The sequence below is a fragment of the Natator depressus genome, chromosome 7, assembly GCF_965152275.1.
Source record: "Natator depressus isolate rNatDep1 chromosome 7, rNatDep2.hap1, whole genome shotgun sequence".
Classification (NCBI taxonomy): Eukaryota; Metazoa; Chordata; order Testudines; family Cheloniidae; genus Natator; species Natator depressus.
In genome coordinates, this window is record NC_134240.1 from 7,654,795 (window position 1) to 7,670,226 (window position 15,432).

A 15,432-nucleotide genomic window follows, 5' to 3' on the forward strand; every position below is an offset into this window, starting at 1 on the left:
AGTCCCCTTCTCTTGAGAGAAAGCTATTTAATTGATGGGGAAAGACCCTCAGCTGGTATAAATTGACCTAGCTGTATTCTCCCTGAACTTTTTTTTCTTTGAGGGATTAGCTAAGCTTCCCCATTTCTTTTTTTCTTGCTACTTTACTGAACACTGTTTACTCTCTATTCTGCAGGGTGGTCAGCATCAGTCAGGGACAGGGTGACTTCCTCTGAAGACACAATTTTCCTTTAGTTTTATTCCCTTTGTTGCAAACATAAGAGAAACATGCAGCTGTGCTGAGCCAACACGTGACAGTCCACCTTCCTTCTCCCTCCTTGCTGTGGAACTGGCCTTAGAGAAGGCGACTGGAGTGGCTCCTAAAAGGCACAGGGCGGTGACTGATCTTCTAACTCTTATTTTAGTTGAGTGATGGGGGAGTATGGTAAGAATGTTAACCATGCAATATCCCCTCTGCTTTGTCTCGCTTCTGGACATAATCTGATATTCTGGCAAGAGTCCGGCATACTCCAAGGGCTGCTCACCAGGAACTTTCAGTCAGCTCTCCAGAAATTGTCAGTCGTTTGCTGGAGATGCTGTGGAAGTCGCTAGCTGGGAGAGTCAGATCCTCGCTCCCATGCAACGCTGGGGAGACGGACACCCTGCGGGGCCAATCACCTGCTGCTTATGCAATGGAATTATTCTTTTAAGCAGGGATAACCTGAAATCATGAGGCTTTTCCCTCCCATCTGAAAACCGTACAATGAAGCATTTACCCTAAAAAGAGGGCAAGCTTTGTTTTTTCCCTCTCTCTGGAGGGAAAGCTCGACTGCAGTAAGAACAGCTCCTAGAAACCAGCTTCTAAGGTAAGTCACCTCTGTAATGTTTCCAGCACCTCTTAGTGTAGGGAGAGGTTCTGGGCTCCCCTTGTCCTTCAACTCCATGCCCATGTATCTCTGAGCTGCCAAGCTCTCCTGGGGCTCGGAGTGCCCATTATTTAGCCCAAGAGACCTTTGAGGAAGTGGGTCTTTAAATCTAGAGAATGAAATCAGGTAGGGGGCTGGGGAAGGTTCTTGGGAGAATCTGCACATTGGAGTGGGGAGGCAGAGAAGCTGTATGAGAATAAGAAAACTAGCATTACTCCTAAGACTCCCTGTTCTGTGATTCTGTGCCGTTGTTAGATGACAGCCCCCATCTCTTTGCTGCCAAAATCTTTAGAGACCATCTATCTGAGATCCTCAAACTTCTGGGGACATAAATGGGGGCCCTTACACCAAAGGACAGGCCACCAGCTCCTAGCCCCTCCAAGTCTCAGATGACCCAACTTCCCATTCCTGAATTGTTGTGTATACTGATCCCTGAGACCCCCAAACTCAGGGGTATTTATTTATAGCACTGCCAAGCTTCAGGGACCCCATACCTTACTCCTCAGACCTGACATCTGAGCCCCTTCCCACCACACTTGCTTCTCTAGCCCTTTCCCAGGTAGTCCTCATTTTCAAGCCTTTCCTCATCCACTTCCCATCTTTGAGTGTCTGTCCCCAAGAGCCAGCAGCCCCTCCCCTCTATACCTATCGCAGTATCTGCCAGGTCAAAGTGCAGAGAACCTCCAAGGTTCAGCATCACTCTCCAGTCTCCCCAGAGACCTTCACCAGCACCTTCTTCCCTCCTGAGATCCTCTCCCCGAGTCAGGGACCTGCATTAGTGTCATCCCTCTCTCTTTCTCCCCCCCACCCACACACATGCACACAGAGTGATATAAACCCCATCAAGGTTCTAGCGTTCCACTCTGCTGGTGTGGAGCCTCCAAAAGATCCGGGACTGTCAATGAGTGAAAGATGCTTCCAGACAAAGTGCAGGAGACGCACTTCATAGGCGACTGGAATGGCAGTGTGTGTATAATTAAGCAATGGTCTTTTAACACATGCAACAGAAGCAGCAAGAGAAAGTAATGTTGGGATACAAATTTGCATTCTGGAATAGTCATAGAGTTTAAGGCCAGAAAGGATCATGTAGTCCGACCTTCTGTACATCACAGCCCACCATCAGCACCTGCACACTAAGCCCAATAATCGACATTAGACTAAAGTATTACAGCCCTAAGGAGACTAGACTATTATGTGCCATAGACAGAGAATAGGAGGGACTGAGGTGCCCCAATATCTAACTTTCACACAATGGCGATAGCCATCACCCACACACTGCAGAGGAAGCTTGGAAAAAAACCCAAGGTCACTGCCAGTCAGACCTGGAAGAAAATTCCTTCCTGACCGCATATATGATGATCAGTTAGACTCTGAGCACATGAGCAAGAGAATGTTGTGAAGGCCAAGACTATAACAGGGTTCAAGAAAGAACTAGATAAACTCATGGCGAATAGGTCCATCAATGGCTATTAAAGTGGATGGAATGGGATGGTGTCCCTAGCCTCTGTTTGCCAAAGCTGGGAATGGGCGACTGGGCATGGATCACTTGATTACCTATTCTGTTCATTCCCTCTGGGGCACTGTCAGAAAACAGGATATTGGGCTAGATGGACTGTTGGTATGACCCATTGTGGCCATTCTTATGTTCTTGTGTATTACTGCTCCATGTAGACAAGTACTTACATGTAAGTAACCATTTCCAGTGTTCTTCTGGTGTTCATTGGATAAACATGGATTTCATTTTTTTAAATTTTGTATTGGTAGTGTCTTATCAGTGTTTAATGGTTAAAACCTAAAATCAGAAGACCTACATTATTTTAAGTGACAGATTTGTTTTTCCTCAAATTTTTATCACAAACATTTTGAAGGGACAAAATAGATCTTCTTTAGGATAAGATGTTAACTAAATAAAATATATGTGCTGCTTAGGAAACATTTTACAGGCTAGATCACATAAATGATTTTTGCAAACTAATGGAAAAGTGATCTTAGTCCTCATCATCAGATGACTGATTATTTTCAGTGGGGACTTTGCCTCCTGCACTGAAGACTGATGTCAATTCACCTCTTAGCTCTGACTAGCTGTATACACCTTACCACTAACCGACTGTAAACAGTTAGAAACTCAGGCCATTACGCTTGGAATAGCGTCTTGATGTTTTAAGAGGCAGTTGTGGCAGGGTTATGGCAGAGCAGGTGCCATGCCATAACCCTGCCACAAGAACAAATGGTGACTTGAGAGACTCTGGCATTTATTACATATGAATTACCAGTTTTATGTGTGTTTTGGTTGCACTTAGTACACACCTCCATAAAGTTGAAAGCTAAATATGAACTGCTAATTTGTAGGTATGCACTTTGTTTTTCAGGACTCCCAGAGACCTGCTTTCTTGCCTGAAATCTAGGTTAGCTATGTCTCCCCCAGCTAACACAGACTTAGGCTATACCCCTCCTGATGGTGGATGGGGATGGGCAGTGGTATTTGGAGCTTCCATCTCTGTCGGATTTGCATATTCCTTCCCTAAAGCTTTCACAGTCTATTTCAAAGAACTCCGGATGGTTTTTAATGTATCCTACAGCCAGATTGCATGGGTGACTTCCATCATGTGTGCGACTACCTACGGGGGAGGTGAGTGAAACTAGACTAGCTTTCTTTGGGTCAGGAAGGGAATATCTCTACTTCAAAACTGGGTGGGGGAAAATGTTATCTTCTAGAAAGTTTTGGGGAGGCTTAAACTGAAACTCTGTTTTTCTAGAGGCTGTCCTTTAACAACATAAAGTGTTACCATGACACTTTAGAGAATATTGATAAACGTTTACATTAGAAAATGTTTTGGTGATGAAATCAATATATACATATTGCCAGTTCACATGGTTTTATTCCAAGTCTTGTTATATTTAGAGTGAAATCCTGGCCTCATTGAAGTCATAGGAGTTCTCAACAAGCAAGTTTATTAGAAGTACCATTTTAAATGGGAAATGGTGAGATGCTCCCATGGCTAGAGATGTAAGATAACTTTTTTGCAAGCCAATAATAATTGCCTTTACTCAAACTTCTTGATTTAATGACTGTTTTTTCACAAGGGGAATTTTTCTACATCACATTTTCCTGGCATTTATTATGAACACCTAAATGTTTTTATATATAAAAAAAACAATTTTATTCATTTGGGGCTAGATCCTGTGAAGTGCTGTGGGCCCCTCAAGTTCCACTCAGATCAGTGACTGGGAAAATTGAGTTTTTTAAAAAATGAAAGCAGGTCTTCAAAATGTAGGTTGAATTATTAAATTTTAATAAAAATAGGATCATATCAAGGGAAAGGTGTGTGCAATCACTGCACATGGGTAATTTCTGTTGCTATTTGTATTTAACGATGAATACGGCTGATTGAAAAAAGAAAGTGGCAAAATTTCAGTCATTTTTGTCTCAAACGGGCTTATTTTTGTGTTTTAAAATTATAAAACTTTTTTTTTTAAATTGAAATTTTAGATTTCAAATGGTCATTACTGCAATTTTGTTTTTTCCTCTTTTACAACACATACACTATTTTTATAATTTGTAAAATTGGCACCTAGGAACCCTATAAAATCTGCAGGGTGGGTTTTTCTCTCTTCTCTTCTCTACTCTCTGCTCCTCAAACTTTTTGCCCCTCTAACTTTTCCAAAGTTGAGGACATTCTGAAAGAGAAAATGAGAAGGAGGGGGACTATGGGTACCCACTAGTGTTCATTCTACTGTATTTAATAGTAAAAAGGGTGGGGGGAATAAAGAGGAAAGCAAAATTCCAAATTTTCAAAAATTTGGGGGTCTTATGGAGTTTATATTTTTGGTCAAACATTTTTTTAAAGAAACTTTTTCACAAGTTTCAATTTTGAAAAAGGCCATTTTTTCATAAACTATTTTTCAGTGGAAAATTTTGACCAGCTCTCGGAATATTTCTTGCTTAAGACATGGGGAAGCTCCGGCTGAGATTATAAAAGTTTCTGTGTGGGGGTAGACACACCCCTTCCATTCCTTAGTGAGAATTGTGTGGGCAAGTCTTTGGAAAGCTCAACTTCAGTTTTTAACCCAGCAACTTCTGAGCTAACTCTGCAGAGGAAAAACATCTTTAATTATTTTTAATTATTTTTAGCAGGACAAGTTAAATTCCCCCCCCCCCCCCACTTGGCTAATTCCAAAATGGCTTAACAGACATGGCTGAAGTTTTCTGGTTGAAAGCCTGGCTCTACTGAAGTCAGTGGACATTTTGACATTGAAATCCTAGCTCCTCCTCCTCTTCTCAAACATTCGCCTTTAATGTGAGTGCTAGAAGCACAGAAAGTGTCCTCCCAAAGGGATGAAGAGGAGGCTAAGGGCTTAACGTAATTTTTAGAAACAAGTTCCATGCCTGTGATCACTATAAGAATGTTGTCACAGTAGCTTCCAACCATGTTAATGGAGCGCCTGGCAAAAGGCGCTTGAAAGAAAGGGTATGTCTGTCCTGCAGCTCGGAATGAGCATCCCAGCCTGCGTTGATGGAATAGCACTAGCTTGCCTCAATTTAGCAGGCTGAACTGCTCCATCTGAGACTCACGCTAGCCCCCTGAGCTTAGAGCCAGAAGATCAGGTGGGCTTGCGAGTAGACTGGCATTTTTAGAGCTATTGGAGAGGCCATTCCATTGAACCAAGGCTGCAGAGAGCTTGAACGAGCACTACCCTCGGGACCAAAAGCCTCATCTTTTCTGTTTGAACAGGGTACAATGGAACAAAAGTGTCAAAAGACAGTTCAGTGACACTGAAGAGCAATCCAGGTAGGACCTTGAAAGTTAATAGTAAAACCTTATGATTGATGTGGCGGACAACAGCCAACGAGTGCAAAGAGCAAAGCAGTGGGGGAAAATGTAAGCAAACAGTCAGACCATCTCTACCCACAGGAACATCAAGCTGCAGCGTTCTGTACGAGAGCTCAGGGGTCTGATCCCGTTTCAGCCAGCCGTGTGTTTTCTTCACAGCTCTAGTCCAAAGCAAACCAGGCCATAGCTGATGTGCAGTCTAATCTCTCTAGGCATTTAATGCAGTGATCATCACTGTCCTATCTGAGCGTTTTCTATGTCCTAAAGGTAAACTCAATAAAGCATCTCTGCTTTCTTCCTCAATTAGTTAGAACAAGTGAGTAGAGCTGGGTGGGAAACAGCAAAAGTTTTCTCAGGAAAGGAAAACTATTTCAAAGATATATATTTTCTTTTTTCCTGTTCTGCACTGAGCCGAAACTAAGTCCCTTAGAAATTTTTCAAGGGAAAGACACTCAGAATCGCCAGTGTCCTGACCATCAGTCTACTCAGCTGGGGTGTGGGGGACCAAGGTTTAAGTCCTGGCTCTAAAACAGCCAGAAGAGGGACTTGAACCTGGTACCCCATGTTCCAACTGAGTGCCCCTAGCCACCAGGCTATAAAGTGAGTCTACCTCTTTCCATTTCTCCGATTTCCACTTTGTCGACATTCATTGAGCCAGAGAGAGAACAAGATACTGACTCACAATTCAAGTTAAACTGGTACAACTTTCTCTTATGTCAACAAGATCTTTAGACTCCTCTGCACCTGTCTCTCTTCCACTACTGGCCAGTCCAGGACTTAGGGACACCCTGTGTGATGACACTATGCAACGCAACCTGTGTTTAGCTGGGCATTGTCTTCACTGCTAAAAATGGCATGACTTTAGCCTTAGAATAGCTTGCACAGGTCAGTTACCCTGAGGTAAAAACAGTGATGACTAGGCCCTTAGTTTTACAGCAGGGTAAACTAGGCAAGGTCAGCACTCTAATCCTGCCCTAGTTTACCTTGCAATAAAACTAAAATGCCTGATCTCACCTCATTTACCTATGGTAACACTGAAATGCCTTGTCTTCACTGTGGTTTTTAAATCAGAATAGCTCACATGTGTTCGCTACCCTGAGGTAAAAACGTACTTTTTCTTGGTAGTGAAGAAAAGGCCATAGTGGGGGAGCAGAAAACCATGGAATGGGAAGGAACAGGATATCCTAGATTTGTAGAATTTAAGACAGAAGGGACCATCAGCATCATCTAGTCTGACCTTCTGCACGATGCAGGTCACAGGTACTCACACACCCACTCCTGTAATAGACCCCTAACCTCGAGCTGAGTTACTGAAGTCCTCAAATCACGATTTAAAGACTTCATGTAACAGTGAATGTCTATGTCCAGTGGCCTCAATAAACAAGCCCCTTTATATTTGTTGCAAACAACTGTCCTATTTCTTCTCTGTCCAGAGGGACACTGCAACACCCACTGACTTATCTGTTATTTATACATCCTTCTGCACAAGCCATGCATTTGGCCATGTATGTACATAATTTTAAATACTGCCAGCTTTTACTCCCAGTCATGATAGAATTAAATACAGGGGCTGAGATTTTCTAAGCTGTGGAGGGGATTTAGCCTGACATCCTCTTTTAAAATGAATAGCTAAGTCCCCTGCACTGCTTTGAAAACCTCAACCATGTTATTTCCCTCCTCTTCGGTACCATTTTCCAAATCTAACAGAATAGGGTCCACTCCAGGGTTAAAAGGTAAGAAACGATATTTGCAATGTAGTAGCCAGGGAATAATTCCTAAGTGAAAACATTCTGGTGATATGATTCCTTTAAATCTAATCTGTTCTATCTCTGTAACTTTCTCTCTGGGTTATTAGAGAGACAAGATGGATGAACTAATATCTTTTATTAGTTAGTGAAGATATTACCTCAACTACCCTGTCTCTCTAATATCCAGGGATCAACATGGCTACAACAGCTCTATTCAGGTTATTCTCATTGAAACACTTGCTAAAACAAAAATCTCACTGCTAGATCTAGTTTCTGGTTTACAGGAAGCCATCCTTTCCAGCAGTGATGGTGTATGTATCTAGACCTGGGCCTAGAGCTATTTAAGCATTTCCCGGGATAACAAATGAATTATTTCTTGTATGAATTCCTCTGGCAGTTTGGCCTCTTCTCAGCTATTAATACTGGAGCTTAGCAAACACCAAGTTTCTGTTTTGACCGCTCCTTGACCCCTTGTACAACATTACTAAATGGAAAGGGACGTGAGCTGGAGAAGATTGCCATGTCCCTAGCTACTTGCTGTACTGTTATCAGTTCATACCAATACACTAGAACTCTCTTCCAGGGCCAGTTGCTGCCCCTGCCAATCCTGCATGAAGCATGTGAGGATGGAAATGTAGCGGGATCAGTGCAATTGAGCTCTGCAGGCTGCCTAGGCAGCGGGGTGCCTGTGGGCATGTCTGCATTGAAATTAGACACCCGTGGCTGGCCTGTGCCAACTCACTTGGGCTTGCGGGCTCTGGTTGCAGCACTGTTTAATTACAATGTAAACATCCAGGCTCGGACTGGGGCTTGGGCTCTAGGACCCTGCGAGCTGGGAGGGTCCCAGACCTCAGGCTGCAGCCTGAGCCCAAAGGTCTGCACCACAATTAAACAGCCCCTTGCCCTGAGCCCAGGTCAGTGGGAACAGGCCAGCTGCAGGTGTCTAATTGCAGAGTGGACATACCCTGTGTGACTCGGCACCTGAATTGCCATGCATCCCTGCTTTGTGGCAGCTAGTCCCGTACACCTGCAGAAGGAACAAGGGATTTCGGGGAGAGGGGGAAGGCCACGTTTTCTACTGAAATACCCATTGGGTTGCTAGGCAAGTGTGCTGTCTAGGTTGGTTGCCCCTCTCTGGTCATCTATACACCCTTAATTCCCATGCAACTTCATGTTTCTTAAGTCAGTCTGCTGGTAGCTATTCCTCACTAGCTGGCTCCTCCTTGCTGGTAGTGATGCAGCTTTGCTCCTCTCCACACCATGGAATGGACAGAAGGATCTGACCCTAAAGCATTTCCTAATAATGGGCCTAACCACAAACCTACCCCTGTGTTATGTCTCAGTCTTTCTCAGACATTATCCTCTAAGTGAGAGAGTTTTCAATAAAATAGCCAACTGTATATGTCACAATTTCAAAGAGCACAATCTTTGGATTCCCAAAGGCCTGTATCATAAATGACCAAGAGTGGGTTTTGGATTGCTTCTGGCACACTTATCTCCACGCTCTTCCACCTCTGCAGCTCCCCACAGCCCTCTGTCTGAATTGGGACCTAACCATCCCAAGAATTAATTTAGTTAGTGGATGGCAAATGCAGAGTTCAGAGGATGCAATGTCCCCTATTGCCACATAGTTTGCTTTATTGGATAGGTTTCTTTCTCTTGCCTATGTCAGTGACTGTGGATGCCATCCCAAATTTGGGATCATTATCTGTTCCTCGTAGCTCTTGTGAATATCCAGCATCCTGGGTTATACCTATAGTCTCTATTTGCACTGTTTAATTACTTCTCTGCTAAAGAGAAACTCAGGGGGTGAGGAGAGTGAGCCAGCTGCCCAGGCCCCAAACATATCTCCAGTGATAGTGTATTTGACATCTGGGAGGACTTCAGGCCACCTGCATCTCACTCACAGAATGTACAAATGCTAAGCAGGTTGAGGGAACCTGGGGTCTCAGCCCAATTTCATTTGAAAATGTGAGTCTTCGGGGGAACTGAGCCTGAATTTTGGACGAAGATAGCTTTGTTTGTTTGCTTTCAGATTTCCCTGTGAAATGTCCACCCAGTTCTAGTTAATAGGGAATCTGAGCAATTATACAGACTACAGAACTTCACCCTGTGAGATCTAGTATCTAACTGGTGGGATACCTCCCGAAACTGAAATTCAGCACATGAGGTGAACACCCAAAATGAGTGGTTGACCCTGATATCTGATAAAGCTGATGACAGTTGAAGTTTTTGCCCCACCAAGAATCTCAGCTTGACCTAGATGGGTGAGGCAGATGTGGTACAAACGCCACTCCTATTCGGAGCATGACTCTAGCCAGTGGCAGCCCATTCATTTGCAGTCCTCTTTATTGCTGGCTTCTCAGTAGATCACAGCACTGGGAACTGAATAAGTAAGTTTTCATTTAATTAAAACTCCTAACTTGCAATTATTAGTGCTAATAAATCCCTAAGGGCTGGAGGGCCTGTGGGCTAAACGCTCTTGGAAGGCATTTTGTGTTAACTTTGTTTAGTCATGCTCAGTGATGAGGAAATCCAAAGTCCTGGTCAAAAGAGGATAAAGCTAACACTGCCATGAGTTCTGCTATGGCTATTGAGAGAAACTATTGATATGTCTTCAAGCTTGAATGTAATGATTTGTATCTGTTTTAGATCTAGTGCAAATGATTTTATGGAATTAAAAAACATTGTCTAATGATAATCCACAGTAATACATACTGATCCCTTCAGCAAATTAAGAATATTGTAAGAACTCTAAACACACATGACCATTTTCAAATGTACTAGGTAATCTCTTTCCCAAAATGAGGTCACACTGAGGAAATTAAAGGAATTGTTGTACATGAAAAAGGATCTGGATTCCACTGATGATACAGTTTATGGGGAATTTCACCCTATTTGCCAGGTTGAACTACCAAATGTTTCCCTTGAACTGAAGTTGATATCTCAGATGTGAGTGATTACTCAGCATAGTGTAATCTATTGTGCCATCTTGTATATTGGCCCTATATAGTAAAACCAATTAAAAAAAACTGGTTTGTTACGTAAGGATAATGAATTGTTTCTATGGAGATCAGTGAGTAAAGAACTTGGACTGGTTCAGGGATTTAAGATTTATTTATGGTAATTTTCGAATTGTAAGATAACCTTCAACCCTCGTGAGAATTCAATGGCACATGAAAGATCTGCCTTAAATACTGGTCTAAGGAAACATTGACTCTATTGATTCATATTAGTTCTTGCACTCTTGTATGGTTGGGTTTTCCCTTTGGACTCTAATGACCATGCTTCCTGTGAAATGCATGGACAGCATTCCTCCCTATGACTTTACTAATGCAACTAAAAGAAAATAAAAGCTTTCTTTGATTAGTGGCATTTATAAAGATATACATACTCAGGCCCAAAGAAGTCTCTTTTTAAAGGGAATTTTTTACCTTTTTAAACAGCTGTAAATCTGCTTGTATGCAACAAAACAATGCACATTAAGTGGATTAATAATAAGATGTTTAGGGCTACATTTTCAAAAGTAGTGGTTTTGGGTACTCAGCTTGAGACACCTAAAGAGCCCTGATTTCCAGAGGGTGGGTTCTTAGCCTTTTTTGACAATCAGGCCCCGTTTAAATAAGATACTTTTTTAAAATTGCAATCACCAGGCTCTCTTGAAAAGGCAGGTTATAACTGTGATGGATTTGGAGCTGCCCTGTGATAAATTATCAATGTGGTATGTTGGCCTGGTTGTCGGGATGTTTACTATATGAATACATTAGGTTACCTCAATATAAGGCTGGCTGGAAAAACAACCAGGAATGAAAAAATAAAGTCACCCTTCAGTAAACACAAGAGTTGTTAAGGGACAATGCCTGAACGAGTGGCTCTGAGGACTCTGGCTTGATTTCCTGCTGAGCCTACAGGGCTGATTTTTTAATGGGAGGGCCAAAGACCCAGAACACAGAAGAACAAAAGGAATATAGCAGGGTCTGAAAGGAAACTTCTCTCAAATGAGAGGTGTTAGTCATTCGGGGGAACCAGATTCAGATTCCAGTGGGGGTGCCTAAAGAAGTTAGGCCTATCTGGGTTACCATCAGGATGTGGTACATGCACAATCTAGATGTCAGAAATTACTTACATGAGCTTCTTTCATGCTGGAAAATATTCTCCCTAATACTAAATGTTCCATAAATACAGTGTACCTATTGCTTTATAAAAACAATGAGGAATCTGGTGGCACCTTAAAGTCTAACAGATTTATTTGGGCATAAGCTTTCACGGGTTAAAAAAAAACACTTCTTCAGATGCAGGGAGTCAAAATACTGCTTTATGGCTATGAGACTCTGTATGGCAACCAGGCTGTGTGGTTCTTCTGACTCTTAGAAAGGAGACCTGCCCTGTACCATCTAACAGACCACAATGTTGTGATATGCTAGCATGTCACTGCACAGCAGGATGATACTGCATAATAACATCATCACATTATGTCAAAAAAATAATCACAACAGGATGCTATTCCACAAGCCCTGAAGGTGATTTTGGGTTCTATTTACCCTGATAAAAATTGTATGGTCCCAGAATTCCTGAGAATAGAGATTGGCTTGAGTCACCAAATTCAGATTGATAACTGTATCTGCATGTCTCCAAATCCAGATTAAAATGTCTCTGGTTTGGAGATGGGTTTTGGTTTAGTGTGCTATACAAAGAGGGACTAGTTGCAAAACTCAGAGCTGGATGTGAACTGCCACAAAGTTTGGAGTGGTTCAGAAATAGCTTTCTTATCCCAAAGGTGGTAGATGGGGGCCTTAAGGGCTTTTTATTGATCTCAAAGGGCTTTGAATCAGGCCCTTATATAAACCAGAACTGAGGAGGCAAAGCTGGACTAAATACAGGTGTGAGAAGGCAACGGTAATTTACTGGCAACTTGTGCTGCTGAAGAATTAAATTGTTACCAATAGGTTTCATAAAGAGAATTTTGATATGTAGGGATATAAATATAGTTATGTATTGCACAGCAAACGGCTATGCATAAACATGGTGAGATATAACACAATGTAAATGATATGCTGTTATATTACACATACATGCATTTGTAATATGAGATTTTTAGATTAAAAGCAATACATGTGCAGTTTTATGAGAAGGAAATTAGTGTTAAAGGAGACGTTACCTGCTTAACAGAAACATTGATTTTCTACTCAAACAAGTGAAGGGATACCATTTAACAAAATCTACAAAACCATTTCTATGTTCACCTTATCAGATCTATTTTAACCAAACTGTTAAACGTTAAGATACATTGTTTTCACTTAATGTTAGGCAATTCTCCCTTATGTGGTATTTCTTTCAACTCTAAAACACTTTTTTGTACATAGAATATAATATCTGGGATTTTGTGATAAATATTTTAAACTTTCTATAAATTCTCCTATCGTCTGAGGTTTTCAGTTTAATCTCAGATTTCGTAATCATTCAGAAATAACATTTATTTATATGTTTTAACGATACCTGGTTATGCAGAGCAGCGGGCATAAAAGAATATTAAACAACACAAGATCCAAATGCTCTTTGGTTCATGATTGTTTTGCATTTTACAATGTTTATTTGGGCAATTTAGGATGTGTGAGGTGAGTGGAGACGTGGCATGCCTGTCATAGAAACTAGGGTGGAGCAGGGCTGCTGGAACAATTTTTATAGTAGGGATGCTGAGAGCCATTGAACCAAACTGCAAACCCTGTAGATAATGGAAACCACTTTGAACCACGGGGTGTGGGAAAAATGGAACTGAACCTTAAGAGAACATGGTCGATCAGGTTTTGGCCCACTGTTTAGGCAGTTAGGTTTGCTTTTATACATAAAAGAACTTAAATAGCTCTATGGAATGTATTAAAAATAAGTGGAAAATAGATTATATTCAAAGACCTATTATTTTGTGCTTCAAATCTTTTCTTTGGCAACATTTTCAAAACGTTTGTACACTTTTTTTTTGGGGGGGGGGAAGTTGTGTGGCCCTCCCTAGTACTATAAACGCCATTGCCTTTTAAAAAAAAATGGAATAAACAGCTTTTCAGTGGGAAGTGGCCTTGCCGTTTCTGCAGTCGGTGCACTGCAGCCTTGAAGGGCTCCGGCGCGTGAGGACTAGAAAGCAAAACCGCCCCGAGGCGCGGTGAGCGCCGCTCACCCCTGTGAATGAAACCAAGCAGGGGAACCCAGCGAAAGGAAACCAGCAACCCAGTCGCAAAAAGCCGCTGCCCTTCACCGCCCCTTTGGCGATTCTAATAGTGGGTGGGGGGTACTTGGGAACCCGGGTCAGGAGATTCCGGGTGACTGGTTCGGGGCAGTGCCCCTTGCAGCGAGGGTTCCCGCTGTTTTTACAGCGCACCAGGACGCCCCCCCGCCCGCCCCCCAGCATCTTCCTGGTTCGCCCCGCAGAGAGCTTGGGCGTCCGGCTGGTGACTGGCAATTTCCCACGAAAGGGAGAAGCGTGGTGCCCGCTCTGCAAAGACCTCTGAAGGCGCGGGGTGCTCTCTTGAGCTCCCCAAGCCCGCCTGCGAAGGGGCGCCGGGTCTTTCCCTTCCGCGCCCGTCCCGCCCCGGGGTCACTTTTAGCGCGTGCAATAAAACTGATGCAACAGCGGGCACATTTGCACGGCCTCGCCAAAGCCAGCTACGCTCCCCCCGCCCCTCCCCCCGGCCTGCACCCCTGCGTGGCTGCAGGAGGCGTGGGGGGAGGGGGGGCTTGCTCTCCGGCTGGGGGTGCGATTTTCAGCCCCATGCAGAGGCAGGGCGGGCCTGTGGGGGGGGGGTGATCAGCCGCTGCTCCTGCCGCCTGGGGTGGGACTGGGAGGGACTTGTCCCAGGGCAAGGGAGTCACTAGGATTCCCCCTCCTGCCTGGGCTCCCCCCCCGGGTCTGGGCCGGGCAGGCTGGAGGAGAGACCTTGCTCCCCGGCCCCGCCCCCGCGGGAGGTTTCTTGTACCTCCGTCCCCCCCCGGCGCCGGTTGCGTTGAGATTTTCCGCCGGCTCCGGCGCTTTCCCGCCGCCGCTGCCCGCGCAGTGCCAGGCTCAGCGCGCAGGTGAGTGGCCGGCCCGGCGCGGGGGCCCGGGAAGCGGCTGCCTCGGGGACGGGACTTGCCGGGTGTTTCCAGCGGGGAACTTGCTAGGGAGCTGAGCTGGTAGCGGGGGTGCCCGTGCATGCGCCTGCCTGTACAGTCTGTGTGCCACATGGCACATGCGTGTGTGTCCGCGTGTGCGCTCTGCACCGCCTGTGTGCCCTATGCACGTGCCAGTGTGCGCACACTGTGCGCGGCCTGTGTGCCACGTGCATGTGCCTGCTTGTGCAGCCTGTGCGTGGCCTGTGTGCCACATGCATGTGCCTGCTTGTGCGTGCTAGGTGCAGTAACCGGCTTGTTTCTTGTGTACCCTGTGTGTGCCACAGTCATGTGAGCTTCATGTATTATCACTGTCCCATATGGATGTACCTGTGGGGGGGTACACTCTATGTGCAGTGCCATGTGTGTGAGTCCAGGGTGTTTGCCCCATATCTGTGTAGCCTGTGCACTGTGTGTGTTCCATACGCCCGTGTGCTTCATGTATTATTGCTGTGCCGTATGCATATGAGTCTTGTGTGTGCCCTCAGCCGATGTATCTGATGTAATCTGTGTGCTATGTGCCCGTGTATGTCACAGATCATCTGTATACTCTATGTGCATGTTTCTTGTATTGTTTCTGTGTATCCATGTGCATTCACAATGCCTGCATGTGTGCTGGGTGTGTAGTGATGCCCATGTATGTGTTCTGTGTGTATTCCATAGGCATGTGCTGTGTGTTCTATGTGCGTGTTCATTCTTTGGATGCAGAGGTATTCTTTGCATATGCATATCCTATTGTGTTCTTCAGGCATGTGCATTACACATAATAAGGTCCTTGAGTAAGAATCCTTTGATCTGATTTGCCCCTGG

The 15,432-nt window shown here is 44.2% G+C and overlaps 1 protein-coding gene across 3 annotated transcripts in view; it reads left to right on the top strand.

Moving 5' to 3' along the window:
- Nucleotides 1–598: 598 nt before the first annotated feature.
- Nucleotides 599–15,432, top strand: part of LOC141990372 (monocarboxylate transporter 2-like) — a 60,051-nt gene continuing 45,217 nt past the window's right edge. The window contains exons 1-3 of one of the 3 annotated variants that reach the window (XM_074957440.1): nucleotides 599–845; nucleotides 3,275–3,534; nucleotides 5,639–5,695. In XM_074957440.1, the coding sequence (XP_074813541.1) occupies nucleotides 3,318–3,534; nucleotides 5,639–5,695 (274 nt within the window). In that variant the 5' untranslated portion in view covers nucleotides 599–845; nucleotides 3,275–3,317. The remainder of the gene's footprint in view (nucleotides 846–3,274; nucleotides 3,535–5,638; nucleotides 5,696–15,432) is intronic. The other 2 variants (XM_074957441.1, XM_074957443.1) reach the window with 2 other exon arrangements.